The 24791-nt window shown below is 43.2% G+C and overlaps 7 protein-coding genes across 8 annotated transcripts; 6 read left to right on the top strand and 1 right to left on the bottom strand.

Annotated features, from left to right (window-relative positions):
* Positions 1 to 2799: 2799 nt before the first annotated feature.
* Positions 2800 to 3429, top strand: RB195_007211 (uncharacterized protein; the record flags this gene model as incomplete). 2 transcript variants are annotated; one of them, XM_064180727.1, is made up of 1 exon in its annotated part: positions 2800 to 3429. In XM_064180727.1, the coding sequence occupies one exon, from the start codon at positions 2800 to 2802 to the stop codon at positions 3427 to 3429; it is 630 nt and encodes a 209-aa protein (XP_064037572.1). The 2 variants fall into 2 exon arrangements, with proteins under 2 accessions (XP_064037572.1, XP_064037573.1); XM_064180726.1 differs by having other exon boundaries at positions 3037 to 3429.
* A 452-nt stretch (positions 3430 to 3881) lies between these two features.
* Positions 3882 to 5111, top strand: RB195_007210 (uncharacterized protein; the record flags this gene model as incomplete). Its single annotated transcript, XM_064180721.1, has 1 exon — positions 3882 to 5111. One exon carries the CDS (start codon positions 3882 to 3884, stop codon positions 5109 to 5111), a length of 1230 nt encoding a protein of 409 aa, XP_064037571.1.
* Positions 5112 to 5140: 29 nt separating this feature from the next.
* RB195_007209 (uncharacterized protein) lies at positions 5141 to 5425 on the top strand (the record flags this gene model as incomplete). The annotated part of the gene is made up of 1 exon (XM_064180720.1): positions 5141 to 5425. One exon carries the CDS (start codon positions 5141 to 5143, stop codon positions 5423 to 5425), a length of 285 nt encoding a protein of 94 aa, XP_064037570.1.
* A 29-nt stretch (positions 5426 to 5454) lies between these two features.
* RB195_007208 (uncharacterized protein) lies at positions 5455 to 5835 on the top strand (the record flags this gene model as incomplete). The annotated part of the gene is made up of 1 exon (XM_064180719.1): positions 5455 to 5835. The coding sequence occupies one exon, from the start codon at positions 5455 to 5457 to the stop codon at positions 5833 to 5835; it is 381 nt and encodes a 126-aa protein (XP_064037569.1).
* A 4624-nt stretch (positions 5836 to 10459) lies between these two features.
* RB195_007205 (uncharacterized protein) lies at positions 10460 to 24676 on the top strand (the record flags this gene model as incomplete). The annotated part of the gene is made up of 12 exons (XM_064180716.1): positions 10460 to 10528; positions 12939 to 12990; positions 13141 to 13286; positions 13748 to 13857; positions 13945 to 14098; positions 18781 to 18878; positions 20152 to 20315; positions 20406 to 20613; positions 21969 to 22050; positions 24020 to 24157; positions 24212 to 24319; positions 24587 to 24676. 12 exons carry the CDS (start codon positions 10460 to 10462, stop codon positions 24674 to 24676), a joined length of 1419 nt encoding a protein of 472 aa, XP_064037566.1.
* On the top strand, positions 15281 to 16085 carry RB195_007207 (uncharacterized protein; the record flags this gene model as incomplete). Its single annotated transcript, XM_064180718.1, has 4 exons — positions 15281 to 15419; positions 15523 to 15644; positions 15717 to 15806; positions 15873 to 16085. 4 exons carry the CDS (start codon positions 15281 to 15283, stop codon positions 16083 to 16085), a joined length of 564 nt encoding a protein of 187 aa, XP_064037568.1.
* RB195_007206 (uncharacterized protein) lies at positions 19210 to 19629 on the bottom strand (the record flags this gene model as incomplete). Its single annotated transcript, XM_064180717.1, has 1 exon — positions 19210 to 19629. The coding sequence occupies one exon, from the start codon at positions 19627 to 19629 to the stop codon at positions 19210 to 19212; it is 420 nt and encodes a 139-aa protein (XP_064037567.1).
* Positions 24677 to 24791: the final 115 nt, after the last annotated feature.

Below are 24791 nucleotides of genomic sequence, written 5' to 3'. Positions count from 1 at the left end.
TCCGTCAACACGTATGCCCCTTTCTTTCCAAGCAATTGATTTCACTATCCACTGTAATGCAGCCTTGTCGTACCCCATTTCAATGGGTATGGTGAGGGGGCGGTGGAAAAGTTGCATCTTAGTGATGCATCGATTGTATACCAATTATAACAATCCGGTAATGTCCTCATATACGACCGTCTACACCGTGATCGACCAACGCTGACCAAATTTTATTCGTTTCTACACTGTCGGAGGCTTTCTCAAAGTCGGCGGACGTTAGAACTAGGGTAGGCGGTACTCCTGGCAAACTTCTATTATCCTCGACACGGACCAGATGTAGTCCATGCAGTTAAACCCCTGACCACTAGAATCCAGCTTGTTCTTGAGACTGAACTTCATGCAACGTCCTAGATATGCATGTGAGAATGATCTTATTCTAGTGGTCTTAGAATAGTTTGTGCAAGACGATCATCAAGCATATCGGATGATAGTTCTGAAAGTTCTTTTCTTTAAAAAGGTCACATTTCTTACGACTAAGAACAGCTCGCGAGGTTTTCCAGAGGTCTGAGATCTCTTTCTTTGTAAGATAGGACGTCATGTGAGTCGTTAGAATCACATGAAGTGGATGGTCACCAGCCCGAAGAACGTTTTCTGATATAAAATCAGGTCTGGAGGCTCTGCCAGGTTTCGTGTTCCTAAAAACGACTCGTACTTCCGAAGGGAGAATTCGTTGTGGTATTTTACAAGTGGAAATGATCGGGATTGACGTCGACGTCGAAGAGTCCACGAACTGAAAAAATTCGAGTAGAACCTCTTCGTGAGCGAATCCCGTTTTCAGAAAAGAAGGCTGTTAGCGGAATATTATATTTGGGGAGGTCCCTGCAGCACTTGTTTAAACACGTTCTTCATTGTACTGCTTCCAGAATCTTACTCTGCTTTTATTTTGAAAGATCCTCCTGCAACGTCTTTCTGCAGCTAACGTTTGCTACTAACCGCTCAATGTGCGATGCATTCGGATGAAACCTCAGAGTCCTTCTTTCCAACATTTCCTTGGTGGTCTTTGAAATTTGATCCAGGTTTATCCTGAGCGGCTTTGAGGCACGTTTAGCACCAGACCGCAGTCGTCTAAGCAGCAGTTTGTCGTCCACGTTTGGGTCCTCAATCACCTTGGGACAAGGAGTCTTCGAGTATGTAATTGTTGTATACGACTTCTTCCCTCCTTCGCTGCCGATAGCAGATGTTCTTTTCCATCGTGTGGCTAAGTTATATGTCCGCACGAAGAAGACGGTGATCAAAACCACTACAAAAGGATGGCACTACCAAGACGTCAACTGGACACCACACCCGGTTGGTGTGTATGTGGTCGATTTCCGCACGAGTCGTACCATTGGCCGATTCGCATGTTCATCGACGATGATCTTTTATCATGAAAAGAAGAAAGAGAGGACCGGCAGACAACAGTTCGGCGAAACGCGTTTTCGTTTTGCTCTCCTAGTCCAAATTTTCCGATACGGTATTCCTTTTCTGTTACCTTACCTTGTTTTACGTTGGAGTTCCCAACAAGGGATTTGTAGAAGGACTGCTCGTTGCGGATTAATCCCTCCGGCTCCTCGTGCGCGTCCAATTCGGATTCAACAGTTACTGATGTAGGTGAGTAGCAGTTGATGATGCTGATGAGTTTTCGTCGCAGAGGGCTGAGGCGAGGAATAGCCAAAAAACGATAGGATCTCGTGAAAATCAAGAAGATGCACGACAGATGGGCTCACAACAAAACCAGCTCCGCCTACACTTAGCGACGGAAAGTTCTCTACGTGAATGGTGGGTGTGGCTTCATTCATCTATCATGCGTCACTCCTTCTGCAGAGCAATCACGTGCAATTTGATACGCTCCGCAGCTTCAAGAAGGGCATGCAGGTCAGCTTCTGCGAACACTGTGGTCGGGTTCTAAATACAAATTCTGAGACAGTCCCCATGGCGAGTCGTGCACGTGCCACATCGGTCCAAAATTGAGGACGTGCTGCACAACCTGAGATTTTATGCCCTTCCACCGGTCGATACCGTTTGAGATGGCAGGGCCTGGTGTGCAGGGTACTGAGGAGGTGGGCATGCTAGAGTAGCAGAAAGACTTTTTCCTATACTAAGCAGCCCATCCATGGCGAGCGAAGCTTTCACCACAGTTGGTCGCCCAACCTGTGTGGGTCAGATAGACAGCTTGCGACATTTTGCCAAGATGATGGTGAATCCCGGCAGTAGTTTACGCCCAGAATCACCTCGACGCACCAATGGAACGGCAAACCGTTGTGGAAGTGCGCATTGGCTACTTCAAATCAGACGTCTTTGGTTTACTACTGTACAGCACAGGTATGACAAATAACGACAGGACTTCCCCAATTCTAAACCAGGGATGGTTAACGTGCATACTTCTAGCATGCATTATGAAAGTTTTGGACGTCCCACAACATTTTATTTTCTGATTTTTTAATGCACTACTTTGATGCAATTCTTTCTTATCATTCCCTTTTATCTAAGTTATGCAGTAGTTAGGGAACAATATCGAAACTTCTAAGATGTAGTAAAGAAGCCTAAAAACATCCGACTACGTTTTCATCTCTGTAACACCACCATTCTTCTCATCTATCCTTTTTGCGGATAGGGGGCTAATCGCGGACCAAAAGCGACTTTGTGCTTGCATAGAGACGCAGGTGGATTCAAGGGATGGACTCCCTGTTTCTGCTGAGCCAGGACTGACTCATGACATCCTTGTATTCCGCACGTCGGTCCGGCCAAAAGCCTGCAATCAAATGACTGGAAGGTGCAATGGAGGCGGTTTGGAGACGCCTCCAACAAATAAGCTCCACTCCGGGAGAACGGAAGTTCTCCCAGAAACTCATGGGACTAGAGGCTTGCAACCTGCCCATGGGTTTTAAAATTTTTTACGCAAAACACAATAATAGAAAAGAGTCTCCTGATTCCAGAGGAAAGCCTGGTACGGTAGCGCCAGGTAGGACAGGATTGCAGGAGTCATGTAGGCTACCGAAACGGAAAAGGATTAGGATGGCGATCTGTACTTATAATGCACGTACGCATGCATCGGAAGCGACCATCGAAGATCTGATGGTGCAAGCCAAGAAGATTAAGCACGACGTCGTCGGACTGACCGAGACGAGACGACGTCACTCTCTCAATGCCGTATATGAAACTGGAGAAGAACTGTTCTTAGGAACATGCGACAGTAGAGGTGTTGGTAGAGTTGACGTCCTCGTCAACACGAGTATGGCAAAGAACATCGACTCTTTCGAACAACTTACGACCCGAATCGGATGTCTGCTGATGAAAAGATGTGCTCCAACACCAGCTTTGACTATCTTCGTCGCTTTCGTTCCAACATCAAGCTACGAAGAAGAAGAAGAAGTCGAAGCTTTCTATATGGACCTGGAGAAGTTCTAACAAGAAGATCATGCCTTCTACAAGGTCATAATTGGCGATTTCAACGCCAAAGTTGGCCCAAGAAGAACGCCGGAGGAACTTCACATCGGGACCCACGGCCTACAATGGAATGACCAGGGGGAGAGGCTCTCTGAGTTCATCATGACGACTAAGACCATCCATGGGAACTCGCAATTCCAGAAGCCCTCCTCTCTACGCTGGACGTGGGAGTCACCCGGTGGAGGGTACCGTAATGAAGTAGAGCGCATCATCGTCAATAAAAGGTTCTGCCTGACGGACGTCGGTGTTGTACCAAAGTTCTATACGGGATCGGACCATCGCCTCCTCCGAGGAAGATTTTCCTTCACAAGGAGAGCAGAGAAAGCCGCCAAGTTCAGAGAGAGAGAAATCCCAGGACTACCATCAACTGGGATCTCTTCGCTACGCTAGCCGGCTTTTGGAAAGATTCCGCAATGGACAACATCGACGAGGAATATGACCGGCTTGTCGAACACCTTCATGACTGCGCGAAGAAGGCTGAGAGTTTTAAAACCACCAAGAGGCGCCTGTCTCTTCAAACTCTTGAGCTGATACGCCAGCATGGAGCAGCACGAGCCGCAGGGAACCAAGAACTCACGTCCGAGTTCGCAAGGCTTTGCCGAGAGGCGATAAGGGAAGACCTTAAAGAGAGAAGAGCAGAAGTGCTGGCTGAAGCTGCAGAGGCGGGGAGAAGTATCCGCTATGCCCGTCGAGACTTCGCCAGTCGCAAGACGAGAATGACTGCTCTCCGGAACCTAAAGGGAACAACCATTGCATCGAGAAGGGGGATGGAGAAAATCATCTACGACTCCTACTCTGATCTCTTCGACAGCCATGTCCACTTGCCTCCTCACCATCTGAGGGAAGATGGACAAGTCATTCCAGAGATTCTCCCGTCCGAAATACGACATGCTATCATGTCGGTAAGAAATCGTACGGCACCCGGTCCCGACAGAATAAGACCAGAACACCTGAAGAGTCTTCCGCCAGTACTCATCAACACCCTGGCGAGGCTCTTCACACGTTATCTGTCGGAATGCAAGGTTCCTAAACAGTGGAAGAGCAGCAAGACCGTGTTGTTGTATAAAAAGGGAGATCTACATGACATTGGCAACTATCGTCCAATCTGCCTACTGTCCGTCATCTACAAGCTCTTTACAAGAGTGATTATTAGTAGGATTGAAAAAGTCTTGGATGAAGGACAACCATGCGAGCAAGCAGGGTTTCGAAAAGGATTCACCACGATTGACCACATTCACACTGTTTCGAAACTCATCGAGGTATCACGAGAGTATAAGATGCCGCTCTGTCTCACTTTCATCGACTTGAAGAGGACCTTCGACTTAGTTGAGACGGAAGCGGTCGTGGAAGCTTTGGACAACCAAGTTGTCCCTACTCAGTACATAAAGGTACTTCGAGAGTTGTGCAGTAACTTCACGACCGGAATTTCGCCATTCTACAAGAACATCATCATTAAAATGAAGAAGAGGGTCCGACAGGGTGATACAATTCCACCCAAAATACTCAAAGCCACCCTCGGGAACGCAATGCGAAAGTTGGAATGGGACGACATGGGAGTGAAGGTTGATGGTCGGCAGCTACACCATTTGCGCTTTGCTGATGACATCGTACTGGTAACACCTAGCATCAGCCAAGCTGAATGAATGCTGACCGAATTCGACGAAACATGTGGATGCATGGGTCTTCAGCTGAATCTACAAAAGACGATGTTCAGGCGGAACGGATGGGTCTCGGATGCCCCATTCACGCTCAACGGAACGAACATATCCGAATGCACCAGCTACGTTTATCTGGGTCGGGAACTGAACACGATCGAGGATGTAGTGAAGAAGACCAGAAACATCCGGCTCTGTGCTCACCTTCCACCACACTCACCTCTTCAACACCACCGTACTTCCTGCTTAGACCTATGCTTCGGAAACCTGGGCATTTCGCAAGCAGGAAGAAAACGCGGTGAGCGTCATTGAACGCGCAATTGAGAGAGTGATGCTAGGAGTATCCCGTTTCACGCAAGTGAGGGACAGGATTCGAAGTTCCCTCCTACGTCAACGATCGAAGATTAGAGACGCCGCCGCGTTTGCCAAGGAAAGTAAAATAAGGTGGGCCGGACACGTGATGCGCTTTAATGGTAACCGTTGGACCAGAGCCGTGAGCGATTGGGTATTAAACGCACTACAGGAAGACCACCGACCCGATGGTCAAATTTCTTCACGATGTCCTTCAAAGAAAAATATGATGTTCTTCGTGTCCCACGCGAAAGGAGGAACCACTGGACTACCCTGGCATGCGATCGGGACAAATGGAAGAATTACTGGCGCCGCTCGACCAGTTCGAAGATCAACGGGAGTCAAGGTGATCAAGGTGTGATCCTTTAGTAGCCTTTTCGTTCCTTTCGCAAACGAGAGAGGAGAGAAACGAGTTCAACGACGTGTCACAAGGATACTGCTATATGTGGTATTTCGCTTCAGAGAGCAGGATAAAAGACATTTTAAGTTCTATGCTACGAAAACGCTTGAAGATGGAAACAACGTCACATTTGCTAAAGAAAGTAAAATAGAGAAGGCCTTACACTTGATGATTTCCAGTGATTACCCCGTTATAGCAAAGCGCTACTGGTTTCCACGCGGTGTCATTAAGAGAAGACCGCTGAACCAGTGGAAAGGAAGCCTGTCAGAAAAGAAACTTTAATTGCAAAAGGGAAGAATCTGTGCAACTTCTGCTCGTGTTAGGGACGAATGACGCCTGCTCGAGCAACTCGAAGGATGCGAAATTTAGGTATTGGTGGTACGATATTACGTACAATGTACCCATTAGGCAGTCTCGTGCTGAGAACTTCGAGTTGGATTTTGGCATGGAGGCTGGCTTCATTTGTGGACTGTAGATGCAGCTATCAGACGGTCGCAGACAAGTCATTCATCACTCAAAAGGTAACTAAGACTTTCGGTCAAGTTTTATTGCGGCAAAGCACGCCAGGACTATAAAAAATCAGAACTTTTTATCATTTTCTAGCTTGCGTACCCTTATCCGAACTTAACCATTTTCGCTGTATAAGTTCCTAGTTTTTCTAGATTATTTATTCAAGAATTACACGACTTTATTTCAATGATGGTATAAAATATACGAAATATATATCCTTTCGTAATGCCCTTGCTCCCACTTTCTTCTTACAGCATCCACTTGGAAAATCCGGAGCACGGTTGACCGTGCACACGCGTGATAAACCCGCGTCGCTATTGTTACAGCCATAAAACGGTTCACAGCTTCTCATTTACTTTTCTTGACAAAACTGCTCGGAACTATTGCACCCTGTTGGTGCACCGATAACCTCTCAGGCTCCAGTTTAACTCAATTTATTTCCATGAAATCACGCATGGTGTGACGATTTTTCGTCCTTATCCTAGTATTTGTCCCATTCAATACTGGGATTTGGTGGAAGATCTGTTCACCAAAGCAAGTCTGAAAAGTGTAAGTGTTCCGATTCGCGGGGAAGACTTCACTATGCATTTGTTTCAAAATGCTAAAACTTTAATTTATAGTACGAATGCTAGTCACAATTAGGCGCGATTATGTTCATAATCGTGAGCTACATCCCTGACTCTTTCTGCTCGCGAAGAAATCCCAATATCCTCAATTTCCAAGTGTGGTGAATTCAGAGTTTATGGACGTGCGGTAGAATCCGGTCACTTCTTATTTATTTTTACCATTCTCGAGAAACTGATGAGCTCCCACGTATTTAAAGGCAGCATACCACGAATCTGAGGTGGTGCGGATTTCAGGTGGAGTATTTGTACACGGGATAGTAGATTATGGAGAGGGGTGTGATTTCGTCCATTTCTTCCCAATTGCCGTAAAAAACGGCCCGAAAGATGAACGCGTGCACAAGGCTGACGCGCTCCAATCGAACTCCTTGTGGGAAATAGTGCGCCGGAACGCTCGAAGCCGTATCTTCCTGGCCGTTTTCTACGGCAATGAGGAACAAATGGGCGTAATCATCCTTTTCTCAATAATCTACGATCCCTTATACGAATACTCCACCGGAAATCCGTACCACTCCAGATTCGTGGGGTGATGCCTTTAAAGAGAACTCGATTCAAGAGTTCTGTGCATGTCTGCCACTGGTGTTTTGCGGGTAGCATATCACGACTTTGACGAAACCCACAGCGAAAGTTTAGAGTTCTGGCAGCAGATTACGGGACCTAGCGTGGTTCCGCTCATCTTTTCCTAGTCGTCGCAAAAAAAAAATCCGCGTGGATGGAATTCACCTTTTTTTCACGACGATCGATGCAATGCGCCATTCTTGGACACGCGCCGAATCTAAGTGCGCGCGACTTCACGCTATCGCAGTGGGTGCCGCACCAGGTCAAAATCGTGGTACGTTGCCTTAGGCACAAAAACCGTCAACGGGTGCAGTATTACCGACTCAAACAGCGTGAAAGATCCTTTTACTCTTTTCGTCGTTTGCTTCGCTTGGTAATGGCGGGCAGCATTCGTTGTCGCTCAACTGAAGAAACGCGTTAAGTTGGGTTTCAAACTCTTTCGAAAGAATTACGGTTTTGGAATGTGAACTCTCGTTCGTCCCCTTTGCGTCTTCGCGGACTCCATTGAAAAATTTTCGCTTCCTTGATGAGGCCTTCATGAAAAAGGACTTTTGACCACGATTACCACTATGAAACAACCGTTATTATGCATAAATGTACGAGGAAGGGTGGAAAACCACTTTAAGAAACAAGAAGATCGATCATCGAGGAAAATTATGTGAAGAACGGATATTCAGGTCACGTATTTCTTCCACACTGCTGCTACAGATACAATCATTAGGAGATATCCCAATTTTTTTGCAAAAATCGGACACACACAGAAGCTGGGGAATATGTGCGTGAAGAACAGAGGACAAAACTTTTGACTAAATTCAAGCAAATCTTTACATAATGATGCGCAGAACTTATTTAGCGTCTGTTTACAGTAATAATTTTAGTTGTTGACAATTACAGTATATCACCATTTTCTCAAGGTCTGCGTGCAATGTTCAACAAGTGGAGCTCAAAATTTTCATTATGGAGCCGCCGTATGTAATATTCGCTCTCATTCCTTCTATGAATAATCCTTATTCATCTTTAAAATGTCAGGACTTCCATTTTGTACCTTTATTACACTGATATTTTCTTATATTGAAGTTTCGCTTGACTTTTGCTCTGTTCTCGAGAACATTATTGGGAAAAATTCCTATAAAAGGCTAGCGATTTTTAGCACTACACCGACGTTCCTTTATCTTTCCTCCAAATTCCTCCTTCAGCTCCTCTCTAAATGAGTAAAAAGTCTGTAGCCCAGAACAGTGGCAGTCTCTGCTCCTAACTTTGGACGAGATCCCGAATCGGCGACAACCCTCCTCCACCTAGTCCACGACAACTTACACATAGGGCTTGCATAAGCAGTGCAGCTGGTAACACTGTAATTTGCGCATACATAAATGGTACGCCACCCCGGGCGGAGCCACAACAGTCTGTGGAGGTCTAAGCCAAAAACCTTCCTATCTATTACCTAACTCGGCCTTTTGCTGCCTGCTTCATGTGCATAATCTTGACACTTGCGCGATGCCTTAGACACTTGAATCAACGTCGTATATGTTTTCGTGGGAGATTAGCTTCACATCGCTTATTTCCTGCCTAGCATGTGTACTGACTTGTGAGACAGCTAACGTACGCGCGGATAAAAACGTACAAGCCACTCATTCGTTAATATCGTATGCACATGAGCGCAGAGCACCAATTTTATCGCCGATGAAGCCTAGTCACACAGGCTCACTACTGATCACACAAGCCTCTCATATGAATGCAAGTGCTAAACACAACGTGTGTCTCCATGCCGCAAACAAACAGGCATAGGCTACCTCTCTCATTTCCCTCTCCCTGGATATTGTGTTTCATAGAATTTAGCACTTGCGCATTTACTTGTTCTTTGTTAACCAAACCGCATTAGCTACCCGTACCACCTCCTAATGACAAGTAAGAGTAGACAGAATAGGGGGAAAGGAAAGGTGACCAGGTACTTATGTGCGTTTCGAAAACACACAAGACACATGCCCACACCTCTCACAACGGTTCCCTCCGCTTGGAAATTGTGCTTGGTAGAATTTAGAACTTGTGCACTTGTTTTTGGTTTCCTAAACCGCATTAGCTAGCTAGTACCAGCTGGTAATAGCGACAAAATCAACAAATAAGATGCAGAGTAGGCAGAAAGTAGATGAGCTAAATAACACGCATACATGGAGAAACGCCAAAAGAAGATTCCGCATGAGTGAACGGGGATTTGTATGGTACGACAGTGGAGTTGGATGAAGTCGCGACACTTCTTGCTGGTACAGATCTACCTAGCCACGCAGGCTTATTTCCTCTTAGCCTTAAGATTTCGATCAAACCATAGCATGGGAACATTTTAGACTTTTTTCCGATTATATTATCACGATACGAGCAGATTTGGGTGGCCACGGTTGACTTTTTCGTTACGATATGCATTAGGTCCTGTTTCTCTGGAAGCTGTAAAGAGTTTGGAAGGCTTGGAATGCGGAACATTACGAGGCTGTAAGAGCTCACCTTCGCAGCAAGCAGATGATCTCATTGCTCGCGCTCCTTTAGCAGCAAAAAGTCATAGATGAGACCAATCAAGATGGCGTCACGCCACCAGAAGTGTCAAAAAGAGAATCAAGTACTGTGTTTTGTGTTTTCTTGTCCCCTGAGTTCCTGCTGAGTGGAGAAAGAAGCCTGCTTATGAAATATCCATATTTGTCTAAGCACAAGACAATAGTGATGTTGAATGTGAAGGAGTGGACTTCAGGCAAGAATTGTGCACATGTTTTGGTGGCAGAAGGAGCTTTCCTGAGCCATCTTTTCCTCTCACTCTTATGATCACATTCTCATAATCTGCATTCTCACCCACGAGTACAGCATTACTTATTCATAGTAAACTGTGGCATAAATGTTTATATTTTCAGCAGATGAACATAGTTTTGGTGCCGTTTATCTACAACTGTCCGCTCTTTACAATAATGAGAGCAGTAATACTGGTAAGGATATACCATTACAACCACTTAGATAGCTAGTTAAAGAGATCAAAGGTTGCACCTGGTGTTTGACATTTTCCTGCTCTTCACATCGTAATAAGTAGTTAAAGCACATACGAAAAAGACGCCGATGCGTCTCTTTTTCTTTTCTTTTTTTCAGAAGTCTGCTCACCCTTATCTTAATTATGTTATGTATCCGGACTTGAACAGATTCGTGAACACAAGATCTCTTGCCTGAGTTCGAGTAGAACTCCTGAGTATAGGTAAAGAGGAAAGTGTTATTCTTGCAGACCAACTCCTTTTTTTCTAAGCTTCACCTGTTTTCTTTATATTTTCCTTTTCTGATAGGTGTTAAACGACTTCTTTAGAAATCTTCTTGTTTGACCATTAAATTTCTTTAATCTTATCTATACATTATTTGATCTCCTTGTTCCATTTCGTAATCTAATACAACAGATTGTGGGGATATGAGGTGAAAATGAACGAAGACGATAGTTCACAAGATGCTGTCTAGACACCCATGCTCAATGAATGTCCCATAGAGACTGAAGTGCTCCGGAAATGTGAACACTCGGGATTCATCCCTTGAATGAAACCTAAAACACTTTGATATATGAGAATTAAGGTCAGCTGTCACGTAGCTGCCGTTGTTTGGACCTCCTTAGGAAAAGCTTTACTCGCTTTATCGATTAAGATCGTTAAATGAGAGAGATCCCAACATAGTCAATCTCGTGTTATGCTGCTTTTGAGCAAAACCTAGTTGCAATTTCTACGGAGAATAAATAAATCTTGTTATGCATGATTTTTTAAGTACTATGGTAGATTCGGAGATTTCTACAGTCTATTGTTTTCTACACTGCAGAAGTCCACAATGTTGAAAAACTGTTGCGACTTACTAAATGTATAACAAAATGACGCAACACTAACAGATAATACGACATCCCGCAGTAACCGAGTTATCACCGCTTACGCAACTGCGCTTAGCTACAGGTGGATTTCACCCGATTATAGTCATTTCTTCCCCAATATTGGCACTCTATGAAGAGCTTTCACTGTTACATTGTTCCGGGGTTTCCTGGTGGTGTACACGTTACTTACTATCACAGCCTTTTAACAGATTAAAAATGTTGCCTATTACGAAACAACCCACATGTGTAGAGATTTAGATAGGTTCTTGTGTGCGCGTTTTTTTTTTGGTTCAAATTGTCCTGAAACTTTAAAAAGTTAAGTAGTCATCTTCTGCACAAGTCGTGAGAATATTTCCAAAATTCCACGGTTATTTTGTGTTCAGCTGAAAGAAGACCTGGGAGGAAAGATCGCCCGTTCTAATCTACTCTTTTAGACGCATAGACGCAGATCGAGCGCAGAAAAGTAGTTGTGTTTGGTTCTCATTTTGATGTAACAAAGAAGGGTATGAGTGTGACATCCATGCAGGCCAAGAGTTAGACGTTTTTACAAACAAAATCGCTCCTAACCGTTGTTTTATGTCGGTACGTGCCTTAGTACGGCCTACGCAGAAACGAGCATTCATACCCCGCCTCTCAACACCCGCCGATCGATAGGAGGATCGGTCGATAGGACGGAAACGCCGATAAACTCTTAACAACTCTTTTCTCACAGTTTTTCATTACATTTTATCATTTTATTGCACATGATCAGGATTATTTTGTGGTAGTGAAAAAGTCTTTTTGACAGCATTTTCGTTTATTGAACTTTCCGTATGCCGCACTCAATCTCTGTTCTTGACCCCTTTTTTTTCTTATTTTTTACTGAATCACTGGCGCTATTACTTCATTACTCGTTCAGCAAAAATTCTCAAAAAAAGTTGTGATTTCGCGAACGGCATTCTTCTACAGTAATAGTAGGACGGATGTGTAGTCGTAACGCTTTCAAAAATTCTCCAATCATAAACTTTAGACCATTTATTTTCTATTCCGAACGCCGGTATCGCGTGAGGTTGGGTTATACACTTTCCCTTCGTTGCCTACCCCATCTACAAGTTCAAAAAAACGCTTCTGTGATACCCACAACCAACACTATTTACCACTCCTTCAATCCCGAACGTATTGCTGGTGCCAATGTTGCTAAGTGGAAATTGAAACACTTTCGGGTGTCTGATTAGCAGCCCCCTACTAGAAAACCTAATGAAGCGAAACCCAAGATAATCACAAAAGTACGAGCAATGAAGAATATCAGAAATGAGTGAAAACTGTGCTTCCTGCAAATAAATGATAAGTGGGAGCAGCGAACAGTTTCGCGGAAAATGACTTACCATATCGTTGTCACTGGCCATGGAAACAAAACCACACAGTTCTGAGTATCACATGCCAATGTCCAACAATGCTTTCCATTCAATTGGTAACGGCGATAGCACTTCAGTTTTGATGAACGAGTGTCTATGTGGATGTTTTAGGTAATACTCGCCCTGTCTCATGTTGCACCATCAATGGCCTCCAAGATGGCGGGTAATTTTGTTTTTGAAATAAAATAACCACTCAAGCATTACTACTAGTTTCAATATTATACTAATGTTGAAGGTTACTTAAGTATGAGGACTATCTATGCCTTTGCTTACAGTTCTTTACTCTTCACATTGTGGATCCTCACGATTTTAGAATGCGACGAATCTGCAATCGCAACAGACGATTATCGAAAACTATTTCTGCACGAACACAACGTTAAAAGACATTCGCTTGCAAAAGGAGAAGTGCTCACAGCAGATCAACGCAAACTACAAGGATCGGCGAGATTGTTCAAATTTGTGCGTTGGTTTGAATCCTTCTCCAGCAATGTAAAAACACATGTCGAAAATGAAAGTAGGGCACAAATACCTACTTTTTCGCTTCCGCAAGTTCAAAGCAGTCGCAAACTTTTTAGGTAGACTTCCAGTTATGATTATTTATTATTTTTCAATATTTCAGAACTATAGGACGGGTGTAGTGTAGCGGTTAGAGGTTCCGCTTCGTGCACGATCGATCGGAGGTTCGAATCCGTCCTTGTGGCTTTCACCCCTCCGGGCTCGGTACCATTGGTAAATTGGTACCAGACTTGCCTGGGAGGATAAAAACACTGACTTGACACATCGGCTAGCCACCGAAAGTCATTGTATAGGCCAGTGACACGTTCGTAAACCTCAAATTGATTGCGAATTGAAGTGAATGTGGGGCGCATCCCAAGCGGATTGATTAACGACAAAAACTTTATCCTTTAACTTCATTTCAGAGCTATGACTGCAGATTGGAATCGCTCGCGAAATATCTTGCTACTGATTGTAATGGCCGTATACCTGCAGCGAACATGAGCTCTTTTGGACGTAGTGAAAACTATTACTGGTAAGTGACTTGTTCGTGAAGTGTTGGTCAAAGTCGGAGTCGTGAGAGAAACAATTTATGCTTATATTTATGCTATCCTATTGACAGGACCCGAGAAGTCCCACAGCACATATTGGACAGCGCAAATAATCTTCAGTACCGTTTCGCAGATGTTGTTAATCAGTGGTGGTACACGTTAGAAGATGGGAATATCGGTTCAGATGTCTTATACACCGATGAAAAGATGAAAGCATTTGCAAACGTAAGATTTCTTAGTTAATACTTCTGCGCTTCTGAGGTTGGAAAAGAGGTAAATGCCGTAAAACGTAAAACAACCACTATGATCACTTTTAGCTATTCTCATGACCCGTTTTGAATTTAGAGAGCAAGTGAGGTGTAAACCAAAATTTCCATGGTGGACTTAAAATGGATTGTTCTGAATTTGTATTTTTTTAATTTCAACACCTATTGGATGTATATTGGTGGCGAATAAGTTCTTCAATATTGTTGAATGTTAATGAGAAGTACATGCCAAATTAGCTCGTTAGTACTCCACAGTATTGCTGTATCCCTCAGCGTCACGTAAGAGCCTACAGAACGTACAAGCAGTGCTTCTGAGCCATCAACAAGTAGTGGATAATACCGGCCAGTTACAATTGAATTGTATCATGAAACATATCCCCGAGTAGATCAATAACTGCTAAGACCAACAAACAATAACCAATAGATTCATCTACTAACGTCTCTGTAGTCTTTAGACATAAAAGCCAAAAAAGGGCCGGATCTTTCGGCTTCCCCACGAAAGTCAATGTTGACATACTTGATATTCTTCAATAAGAATTTTGATTTGACCAATTTTTAAGCAGAAAAAGAGTGCTTTGGAATTATATTATACGCATAAAATGTAAGGGATGAATATTTTTGGGTGTTCGTTGGGGCCGCGTGTACAGGTCTGAATGTTACCTGCAAGTGGTGACGCTGCTTTTACTGAACGCAATCGAGAACTTGAGTATACGCATTGGGAACGCACGAACTATACAATCCGCACTGTTATATCGATAAAGCTTCCCGTGTATTTCAAAAATGCCAGAGCCCATTCCTTGAAAGCTCCGATGCCTGAGGGAAACATGGAATCTTTTGCAGCAAACTATCGTTCGCTGTCAAATGAACTCTAATAGGCCGCTCTATTCAGACGTCTACGAAATCTGCATACACCGTTTGCAAGATTACAGGAAACACACATCAGGTATCGCCCTCTCATTGCTATTGACATTATTGTACTGCGACGATACTGATAAGAGGAGAGAAGAAAGCTGAGCAATACTGTTAGGAACGATTACAACAATAATGTGAAGGAGTTCGGTTCAACGTAAGCAGGATGCGCCTTGTACGACCGCAAAATCGCAGAGGACTCAGATTCTGGATCGTAAGTGCGTACGCACATATGGAAACCGCTGAGGACTACAACAGGGACAGGTTACATGATGAACTCTATACGTTAACACCTAACACACCAAGCCAGCAGGCGATAATTGTCGGAATTGATGCGAATGCAAAGATGGGACTTAAACAACAATCCGATAGTTTGGAAAGTGGTCCTATCCAATGGAGCAAACATCAGACAAGGGAAATCGGCTGATAGACCTTTGCGAGCAGACAAACCTCATCATTGCATCTGTTTTTGAGAAGGATCATCGACACCATCAGCTTACGCGTCAAGGGACAACCCCATTGACGTCGGAAGAGCAGCGAAAGCAGAAGATGAGGACTCTTGTACTTCAGCTCGACTACGTTCTGACGAAGAACATGTCAGATATCATGAGCTGTCGATGTAGTCGCAATCAATTCCAGTCACCGCCCAGTTCTTCTTAACTTCATAGTACGGTCCAAGAAACGGTAGCCCAACATCAACCGATATGGCAGGTCTGAAGAACGAAGAATGCAGAAAGAAGTTCCGCCAACGAGTGTCGGTCAATATTGGACTACGGACCATAAAGAGAGTGGATGACGCCGACTCTTTCACCTAGTGCATTCAGGATGCTGCAAAGAAAAAGCTTCCGGTTTTAGCATCGAGGGAGAAGTTAGCTTTTGCAAGTGCGAAAACAGTATCTGCGTACAATTCTGTTTGTGTTGCTGGTGACTTAACCCAAGAAAAGCGGCTGAGAAGGAAATTGCATCGTCAGCTGAATCGTGATCGTGATCGTGAGAACGAATGGACGTCAAGAGCGAAGGAGTTTGAGGTGCCGTAGGAGAACAAGAACCCGAGAAAAGCTTTTTCTCTGCCAAGGCATTGAAGATGATGAAAAGGTGTTCTCCTGCCCTCAACGCTGCCAACGGAGTCGCTGTTGAAGATGCAGCCCTGCCCATCTGGAGGGAACATTTTAACACTTTGCTGAGCCCGTCAGTCCCTGAACTCTTGCATGCCCAAAAACACACATACATCGCGGTCAGCGCCAGCAACAAGGTTCAGAGGTTCTGGTCTGTATTCAAAAAATGAAGAATGGAGATTCTGGCGGACTCGATAAAATTAGCGCAGAAATGCCGAAATCTCTTCCTAATTTTGGGTTTCGTGAGATGACAAAGATTATCTATTCAACATGGATTGACGAAGGAATACCTGACTTGTGGAAACATTATATTCCTTCACTACAAAAAGCTATCCATCATGGAACCCATGAATTATCGAAAAATATCATCGCTGCGTGTAATACAAGGTTTTGAGGCGCGATCATCCGGGATGACGAGGAGGCCGGCTTTCGGTTTGGTCGATCGACAATTGATTAGGTGTTTATTGTAAGTAGACGATTGATTAGGTGTATGTTGTGAGGAGTGTAACTGAAGTGTGGCAGCGGTTTTTGTAGCCTCACCGATGTCGTATTCTCAATGCGAATCCTGCCGATGGAGTTCCAGGAAAATTCGTATGCCTAATAAAAGTCATAAATTGAACAACAACAACTGCAGCTCGAACACCAGCTGGATGTAATAAACCGGTCGAAGTGGAAACTGGAGTGAGACAAGAGGCTTTTCTGTTCAACTTTACCGTCGATGACATAGTACGAAGAACAGTTGAGCAGTGTCCCACCTATGTCATTTTAGCACCGTCTGCACGTCCCTTCGTGGATATCAAGTACGATGACGATGTAGTAATATTCGCTTTCAGCAACATATTGTTAACCTTGTATCAAAATTAGCTGCAACTTACAGCCTGCGACTCTGCCCTGATAAATGCAAGCAGATGTGGGTCTCCTTGAGACCCATATCGGAAATTAAGGTAGATGACAACCTATTGAACTCATTGATGAGTTCTGCTCTTTGGACTGTACGCTGAAAGCAGCTACGAGAGAGATATTCAACAAAGATGCGTTAAAACTAATTTGGCATTCAACTCATTAACCAAGTGCCTATGGTCGATCCCCATCGCCATTAAAGTCAAGCTACAAGTCTACTCATCCCCGATTTGCCCTATCATGACGTCCGGATCGGAGACTTAAGGAGCTCGGTCGACAGTGATGTAAAAGCTCGACTGCATGGAGAGAAAGCTATTTAGACGACTGTTAGGTTACTTTTAGCCGATGCTGCGCCATAATTGAACTTGAAGAAGAATTTTACTCGGAAGTGGATATGGTGTACCTGCGGATGACACGTGGAAAACGTTAACATCTTACCCGGGCTTCTCAAGTAGTCGTGGAAAATAATCTTAGCGTCTTTGGTCACTGTCTGATCTGTCTGATCGCCTTGTTCAAGTTGTCTTAAGGATGCTTCCAGATCCTAATTGGAAAAGCCCCCTGGTTGTAAATGAAAGTTCTGGACGGAGGTGGTAAAGGAAGACCTCAGGACACTTGGGGTTGACAGGCAGTTCAGTTAAGACGTGAAATTCCGCAGCTCATGGAATAGCGACGAATAGGTAGATTCCATGCGAACTATAGCTGAGGATTATACAGGGTGGGCTCGGGTATGTTCAAGGACGACACACCCACACACCCTCACAAAGAAGCGGATAGCCGCGTTAGGCCGTAACACTCCAGGCCGATTAAATCAAGTAAGTAGTAATTCACTACTTTCGTATATCTCTTTATCACAGCACACAAATACGACTGTATTGGGATGTAAGCGTTAGTGTTTGATGGTTCAAAAATCATCAAAAATTAAGAAATAAATGGGTTGGATACAATTGACAACATTTCAGTTCAAGTACAATTGCTTGGTTGGATCGGCGACCGAAAATCGGAGGGTCGAAGAACGATGGGATTCTTTACGCGATCAGATTGGAGGGATGTAAAAGAATTCTTGCTAATTGTGAACCTGAACGGCAGTGGTCTTTTCGATGTTACCGTCATACGATCGGCAGCGATTTTGAGCTGTCCCAAAGGACCCCCCGAAACAACGTTAGGTAATGACGAGAGACATGATATGAGGCTGGTAGCATCCATTGCGCAAACAGAATGTCCATGAACTCTCTCTCTTTCTCTTGCTTTCAACTCTCCTTACTCATTACTCCAGAGTGTATGCGTCGCCCTCAGGTGGATTCTCCATAAAAATGTGAGCAAAATAGTCGGCTTTAGTGCAATACCCTTGTCATTTTGCGTGATCAAGTATAGGATGAGTACTTAATGTGAATCGGACAGCGGGAGTGGGACAAATCTGTTAGACGGAATAGCCGTTGAGAAGGAAGAGGAATTGAAGACAGATAAAACGAAAGTCATGGAAAGAGCAATAAAAGAAGGGACGAGGTCCACTTTTTGCTGCTCCTTTCCTCCGTTTTACAACAGTTACTTTTGTTCTGATAGCTACTTAGGGTTGTTATAGGCAGGTCCTGGCAGATCTCCGCAGCGAAGGTTCCTGCGATTAATACATTCGTTTTCTCGACGCTGTACTGTAATGACAAATTACGTACTACCAAAGTGCTATATGACTGTACCGCAAATATTTTAACCCTTTTTTTAGATGGCTTACAAAGGATCAACATCTCTTGGGTGTTATAACGTTTTATGTCAGTCTGGTAGTACCTACAATCTCGCTACGGCCTGTGTATACAGCACCATGTAAGTTTTTTTTTTTCAAACAATATGATTTTGAATTTATGACAACCATACACTTTTTGAATCGTGCTGGATTTGCACACAGTGACTGTTCATATTACAAATGAGTGAATACTTTGTCGACTGCAAATGAACCATTCACGAGGCAAAGAATCAATCTTTGTGCTGCTTCCAGACTCCTCTTTTGCCTGCATTTCGGAATATCCTCCCACAAAGCTTTTCTGCAGCTAGTGTTTGCTACGAACCGCTCAATGTGCTATTTGTTTGGATCAAGCTTCAAACTCCTTCTTCTGTCTAACAATTCCTTGATGGACAGAAGAAGGAGTTTGAGGAGCTACGAAATTCGATGGAAGTTTGTCATGCCCGTCTTCGAGGCACGTTCAGCACAGGCTCGCAGTCCTTTGAAGAGCACGTCGTCATCCACCTCAATGTGCCAGTCACCTTGGGACGTCCTCGAGTCTGTAGTCATTGTATACGACTTTTTTCTCCTTCGTTGGCGATAGCAAATGCTCTTCTCAATCTGTTCTTTCCCCGTGTCTACCGACGATGATCTTTCCTCATGAAAAGAGAATGACTGTGAAAGGTGAGCGGGTAAGATAAGCGGCGGATAACAGCCTGACGAGAACGGTTTTTCATTCCGGTCAGTCAGTCGAAATCTTCTGATCCTGTACTCCTGTTCGGCTACCTTTCCTACTTTTGAGTTGAGGTCTCTACAAGGAATTTGTTGAAGGACTTCTCGTTGCGGACTACTCATTTCCTCAGCTCCTCATAAGACGAGTCCAATTCAGTTTCATCAGCTCCTCATGTTGATGATGCTAGTTTTCACGGCGATGGTGAAGAATGGCTAGGCGAGGTGACAGGATCTCGTAAAAATTGAAAAAAATGAACGACATATGGCAGCAGAACAAAATCAATACTGCCTACATTTTGCGACGCAATCTTTTACGGCGAATGGCGAGCGAATGACGAATGACGAGATATCTATGACTATTTTCAGCGAATGACGAGTGTACGGTCATTCATCTGTCGTACTCTGCTATCGCTCTCTTGCAGAGCAATCATGTGGAATTTCATACGCTCTGCAGCTCAGAGAAGGGCACGTAGGTCAGCATCCGTTGACACTGTCCTTGCGTTGCAAGTACAACATCGTGGATATGTCGCGTTGGTCCAGAATCAAAGACGTCTTGAGCAAACTGAGATTTGGTCGCCTCTCACCTATCAGAACAAAAACTTTGTCTATCCTGAGCCAATCACTTCATATAATCTTCTTATTCAGCCCCAAGTCGGGTGAATCGCTGTATTCCACTGCAAAAACAAATGGCTGCACAAAATCGACAACGTGTCGCAAAGAAATTAACAATTCTGAATGTATTCTCAGAAATGACACGACAGAGGGGGACCTTGCAGGACTCTGCCGAATAAAATTAACGGAAATAACAGGCAGGTTTTGATAATCCTTCCCAGAATGCGATGTTGATTTAGTATGAATAGCATGAATAGCATACATTTGTTCAGTTAAATCGTTTTCAGTTACTACAGCAGCACCAGGTGTAGACACAACGGAAAAAACTACAGTGGTACTTACTACAGACGGAACTACAGTGGCATCGACAGCAGCAAAAACAACCGTATCATCCTTCACACAACAAACCACTGTTGCAACAACAGTAGCGCCCAGCTCCAGTGAAATGACCAAACGAATACGGAATGAAGTAGTCAGAACGCACAACGACTACAGGTGAAGTTGAGTTTCATAAAAATTAGTTTCAACAGAAAAGTCATTGCTCACGAAATGTCCAGCTTTCATATTGATTTACGTGAGCTGTGGCAGAGATTGGTATTATTCTTTGTTAGCACCTAGCTTTTTGTTAAAGCTTAACCTCATCTGATGAGTCTGGTAACGTAACAGACCACCACTTACAACAACTATGAGTCACAATGGTTTGGCCCATAAAGTGACAATATCCAATGGGTTCCCGAATGGAGACTATGTTACTCGACAGACACGGCATCCTTCGCGAAAATTTGAAGTAGTGGATGGCCCAGAGAAGATTCTGTCTTGTTTCCCTCTGCTGATAGGAGAAGGACAGTACGGAGTTGCCTACGCCAAGCAGTAGGCTGGAGATTGTGAAAATACCATCAGCCAAAGTGTCAGCTTGTGCGTAATCGTGCATATGACCGACTCTGGGCAACTCCCAACTGCCTAGTTTTCCCATGTGCCAGAGGGGATGATTACATGGTATCAGTGGTGGCGTAACGTGTAACGTGCTGGCCGTTTGATGACAATTACATAGGGGAAACGGGATCCCCTGTGTGTATTCGGGTAAAGTAGCATCTAGATGAACTCGCAAAATCTGAACTCTCCACACCACTCATAGCACAGAATACATGATGGAATTTCTGAAATAGAGAGAGATTTTACGAAACTATCTTTCGAGCCGAGATTACAGCGCGCAGAACACTAGAGGCATTTTGAATAACTGCTAAAAGTCTAAAAATGAGGAGAAAGGATGAGTGGATGGATAGCGACCACAAACGAACTGGCCCCATATCAAGATCTGTGCGGGTTTTGATTTACTGGGCGGATTTACTGAGCTTCCTAACAAACCCGTTGCACGCTCATAGTTGTTGTACGTGGTGGTTTGTTACGTTAAAAGGTTTTGCATAAGGTAAGCACTGGCCAACGTGCTGTTTGTTGTGTATGCTTATCGTCTGAATGCTTTCTGTAGGATGAGGCCCATGAGAGGATAAGTCACTGCTGGCTTTGATTTTTTAGGCTCTGACGAAGGCGATAACGCCAAAACGTTAGTTATTAAAAAGACCAATATCAATCTTGGCTACAGGTCAAGCAAATCACTATAAAGGCAACGTATTCAACGTTCCAAGATTCAAAGACAGTCAAACATGGACAATACGAAATAAGTATTTCTCCATAAGGGAGTAGATGAAACCCATCTATGTTGACCAAGTGGCCAATGGATTTTTTTTTTGTTGAAATTGCGTAGACCACTAGGAAGTGCGCGATATGGACACAAAACGCAATTTTTGGAGTTGCAGAATAAAAAATCAAATCCCGTTTATAGTTGTTTTTAGATCGTTTCTTGCTGAAGGATCTGTTAGGAATGGGAAACCAGGAAAGCCGAATCTTCCAACAGCTACTAATATGCTAACAATGGTAAGTCGTCAATGTTAAAACAGATAAGAATTCCAATTGCTTATACATTTTAATGGATTGGATTTTGGATGGATTGGTTTTTAGTTGATTACTGTCCTGGACATATTTTAATGGTACTAGCCTTATGTTGTCGTATATAACACGTCTTTACGGGTCCCATATTTTCTAGAAACATTTTGCAATTGAACACTAGCAAAATCTCTGCAAATATTTTAGATGTCTTCAGCCAACTAACATGAAGTAGTGAACAACTGGGACTGCGTATACGAGTCTTCTAGGTTTTGTAGCGCTTAACCGGACATTATCGATCTGAAGGTACTCGGTCTGGATAGGTTGTTCACAACCACGCAACCCTCTCGAGTACGACTTTACTCCTCCTCTTCTTCTTCTTCTTCCTCTTCTTCTTCTTCTTCTTCTTCTTCTTCTTCTTCTTCTTCTTCTTCTTCCTTCTCTTCTCCTCCAACGTTGCTGCAAAGATTCCCGGAAATTTCGTGTATTACGAAGTACCAAAATCAAAAATTCTTGGGGAACAAATGGCAAATCTGAAATTCGGTAACTGACAAAAGCAAAGAAACATTAAATAGTAGAGGAAGCAAATTTGCTGAGATGTTGTAAAAATATTTGTCTTGAAATATTTTTATTTCATTGTAAAATTTATGAAATATATTGAAATACTGAATAAAGCACATTATAGTTTACAGTTTGGCAGTAGCACACTTCAAAAATGGACTTAATGGAGTTTAGTTACCAAAAAAAGCTCAGATTCTGTGCGTGTCGTTAGTTCTGGGATATCTCGAATAACTTCGTGATAAGAGAAGCAGAAGAAATATTTTAGGTAGTTTTCAGAGTAGAAGGTTTTTTCTGAAGAACAGTCATATCGCTGCTTTTTCTCACCTCATAGGCTTTTTGGAAATTTGATGGGACAAAATTTAAAGTTTTCCGACTTCATTTAGATTTGTCCTACCTAAATTTTCAGAGAATCAGGCAGTACTGAGAGGAGAAATTTCGCACATGGGAGTTTTCTTGGTCCTGTTATTCGAATGTATGAGTGATTTTTTGAAGCGCTGTTCCATTTTTCTGGAATGAGAAAACAAAAGTCCCAATTTTTGCGCCCATACCGAAAAGTGTGATCTTGAACAGAGTCTCGTAACTCAGACCAACTTAAAGCTATTCGTATCCACTATATGTATTTTGTAGCCAAATATTTTATCTATCAGAGATCATCATATCACACTATTTCCAGAGCCTCGAGGTTTTTCCAAATTTTTGGTGGGGACATGATGGGAAAAATCTGTCTTCCCATTTAGATATCAAAAAGTCCAGGAGAAAGGAAAAAGGGGTATGGCAGTTTTCGCAAGTGGCAAACTTCCTGTAAAAAACTACCTGAGATACTTCTCTTGATCCTTTTATCACAAAAGTGATTCGTCATATCCCAGACTTAACAACGTGCACAGAGTCCGACCTTTCTTGGTAATTAAATTCCATTATATCCATTTTTGAACTGCTGAAAACTACGAATAGTGAAAATCTTCATCTTTCTGAAATAGTTTCAAGTTTCTAACTCTTTTGTGAGAAATTGACTCAGTGGGTGTCGAACCTACATCCTCCCGTTATCATATTGTCCACACATTGTGCACTGTCAAAACAAAATGTCGATATTTCCATATTACTGTCCTACTTGATAAAACTTAGTTACTTAACAATTAGTTTTTTCGCTGACTACTACTTTACTTACTACTACTTAATTACTCAATGCAATACTTTGTAATGTATGTAATTATTTAACACTGCCCACCCCACACTTTTTACGACCCCCTTTCCTTGCACTACCCTCCCTTTACAACCCCTCAATGGGAAAATCATCATATCATCGCTTGACCCCGCGACCAACCTCCCCTCTTCGAATTATCGCAATCGAAAATTATCAATTATTATTATAATCAAAGAAGAGATTTGAATTCATTCTTAGGAATATAACTTGTCACTGGAAACGGAGGCTCAAGCACTCGCGGATAATTGTGCTCCCGCTGGGTTGAGTCCGAATCCGGGCGAAAACACTTATGTCATTCAATCAACATCAGTTTCAGCGTCGGATGCAATAAAGCAAGCGAGTGATTTTTCTATACGAATAACGTGAAGTCATTTTATCTGAAGAATTCAGTCTATGGAAAAATGGTGGGATGAAATCTATTCCACCTCCGTGGGGAAAAATTTGAGATATACTTTGAATTTGCAATCGAAGCCTAACGCGCCTACGAGATTTACTCAGGTCGGTCGTTTTTTTTTTCATTTGTCGTAAAACGATAGCAGTGCATACATTCACGGAGTCCCAGGAAGTAATAGAATCAATGCAGTCAGTCATTGTGCACAACTTGTTTGTGAAAAACAATTGCCCTGGAAAGAGCCTGTTAAAAGGCACATTGTGAAGAATTTTTTTTCACAAGCTTTATAAGCTTTATAAACCCAAAGGTATAAAGTAGCATCTTTTTCCTTGTTTTAATAAACTTATACCTTCACTAACATCCTAGTATTGCAGATGGCGTGGGCAGACACCTATGGCGTCGGATGCGGAATAAAACGGTGCTCCACCTCGACTTATATAGTGTGCCGATACCATCCACCGTAAACACTTTTTTGTTCCTTGATAAATTAACATTAATACTTATTACTAGAATATGGTTCTAAATTTTTCTGGTTATGAACGTGCCTTTTTGGTATTTAATTCTTTTGATTATTATTAT

Source organism: Necator americanus, chromosome I (assembly GCF_031761385.1).
Source record: "Necator americanus strain Aroian chromosome I, whole genome shotgun sequence".
NCBI classification, from domain to species: Eukaryota; Metazoa; Nematoda; class Chromadorea; order Rhabditida; family Ancylostomatidae; genus Necator; species Necator americanus.
The sequence above is the reverse complement of the archived record's forward strand: the minus strand, read 5'-3'. Positions and strand labels throughout refer to the sequence as shown.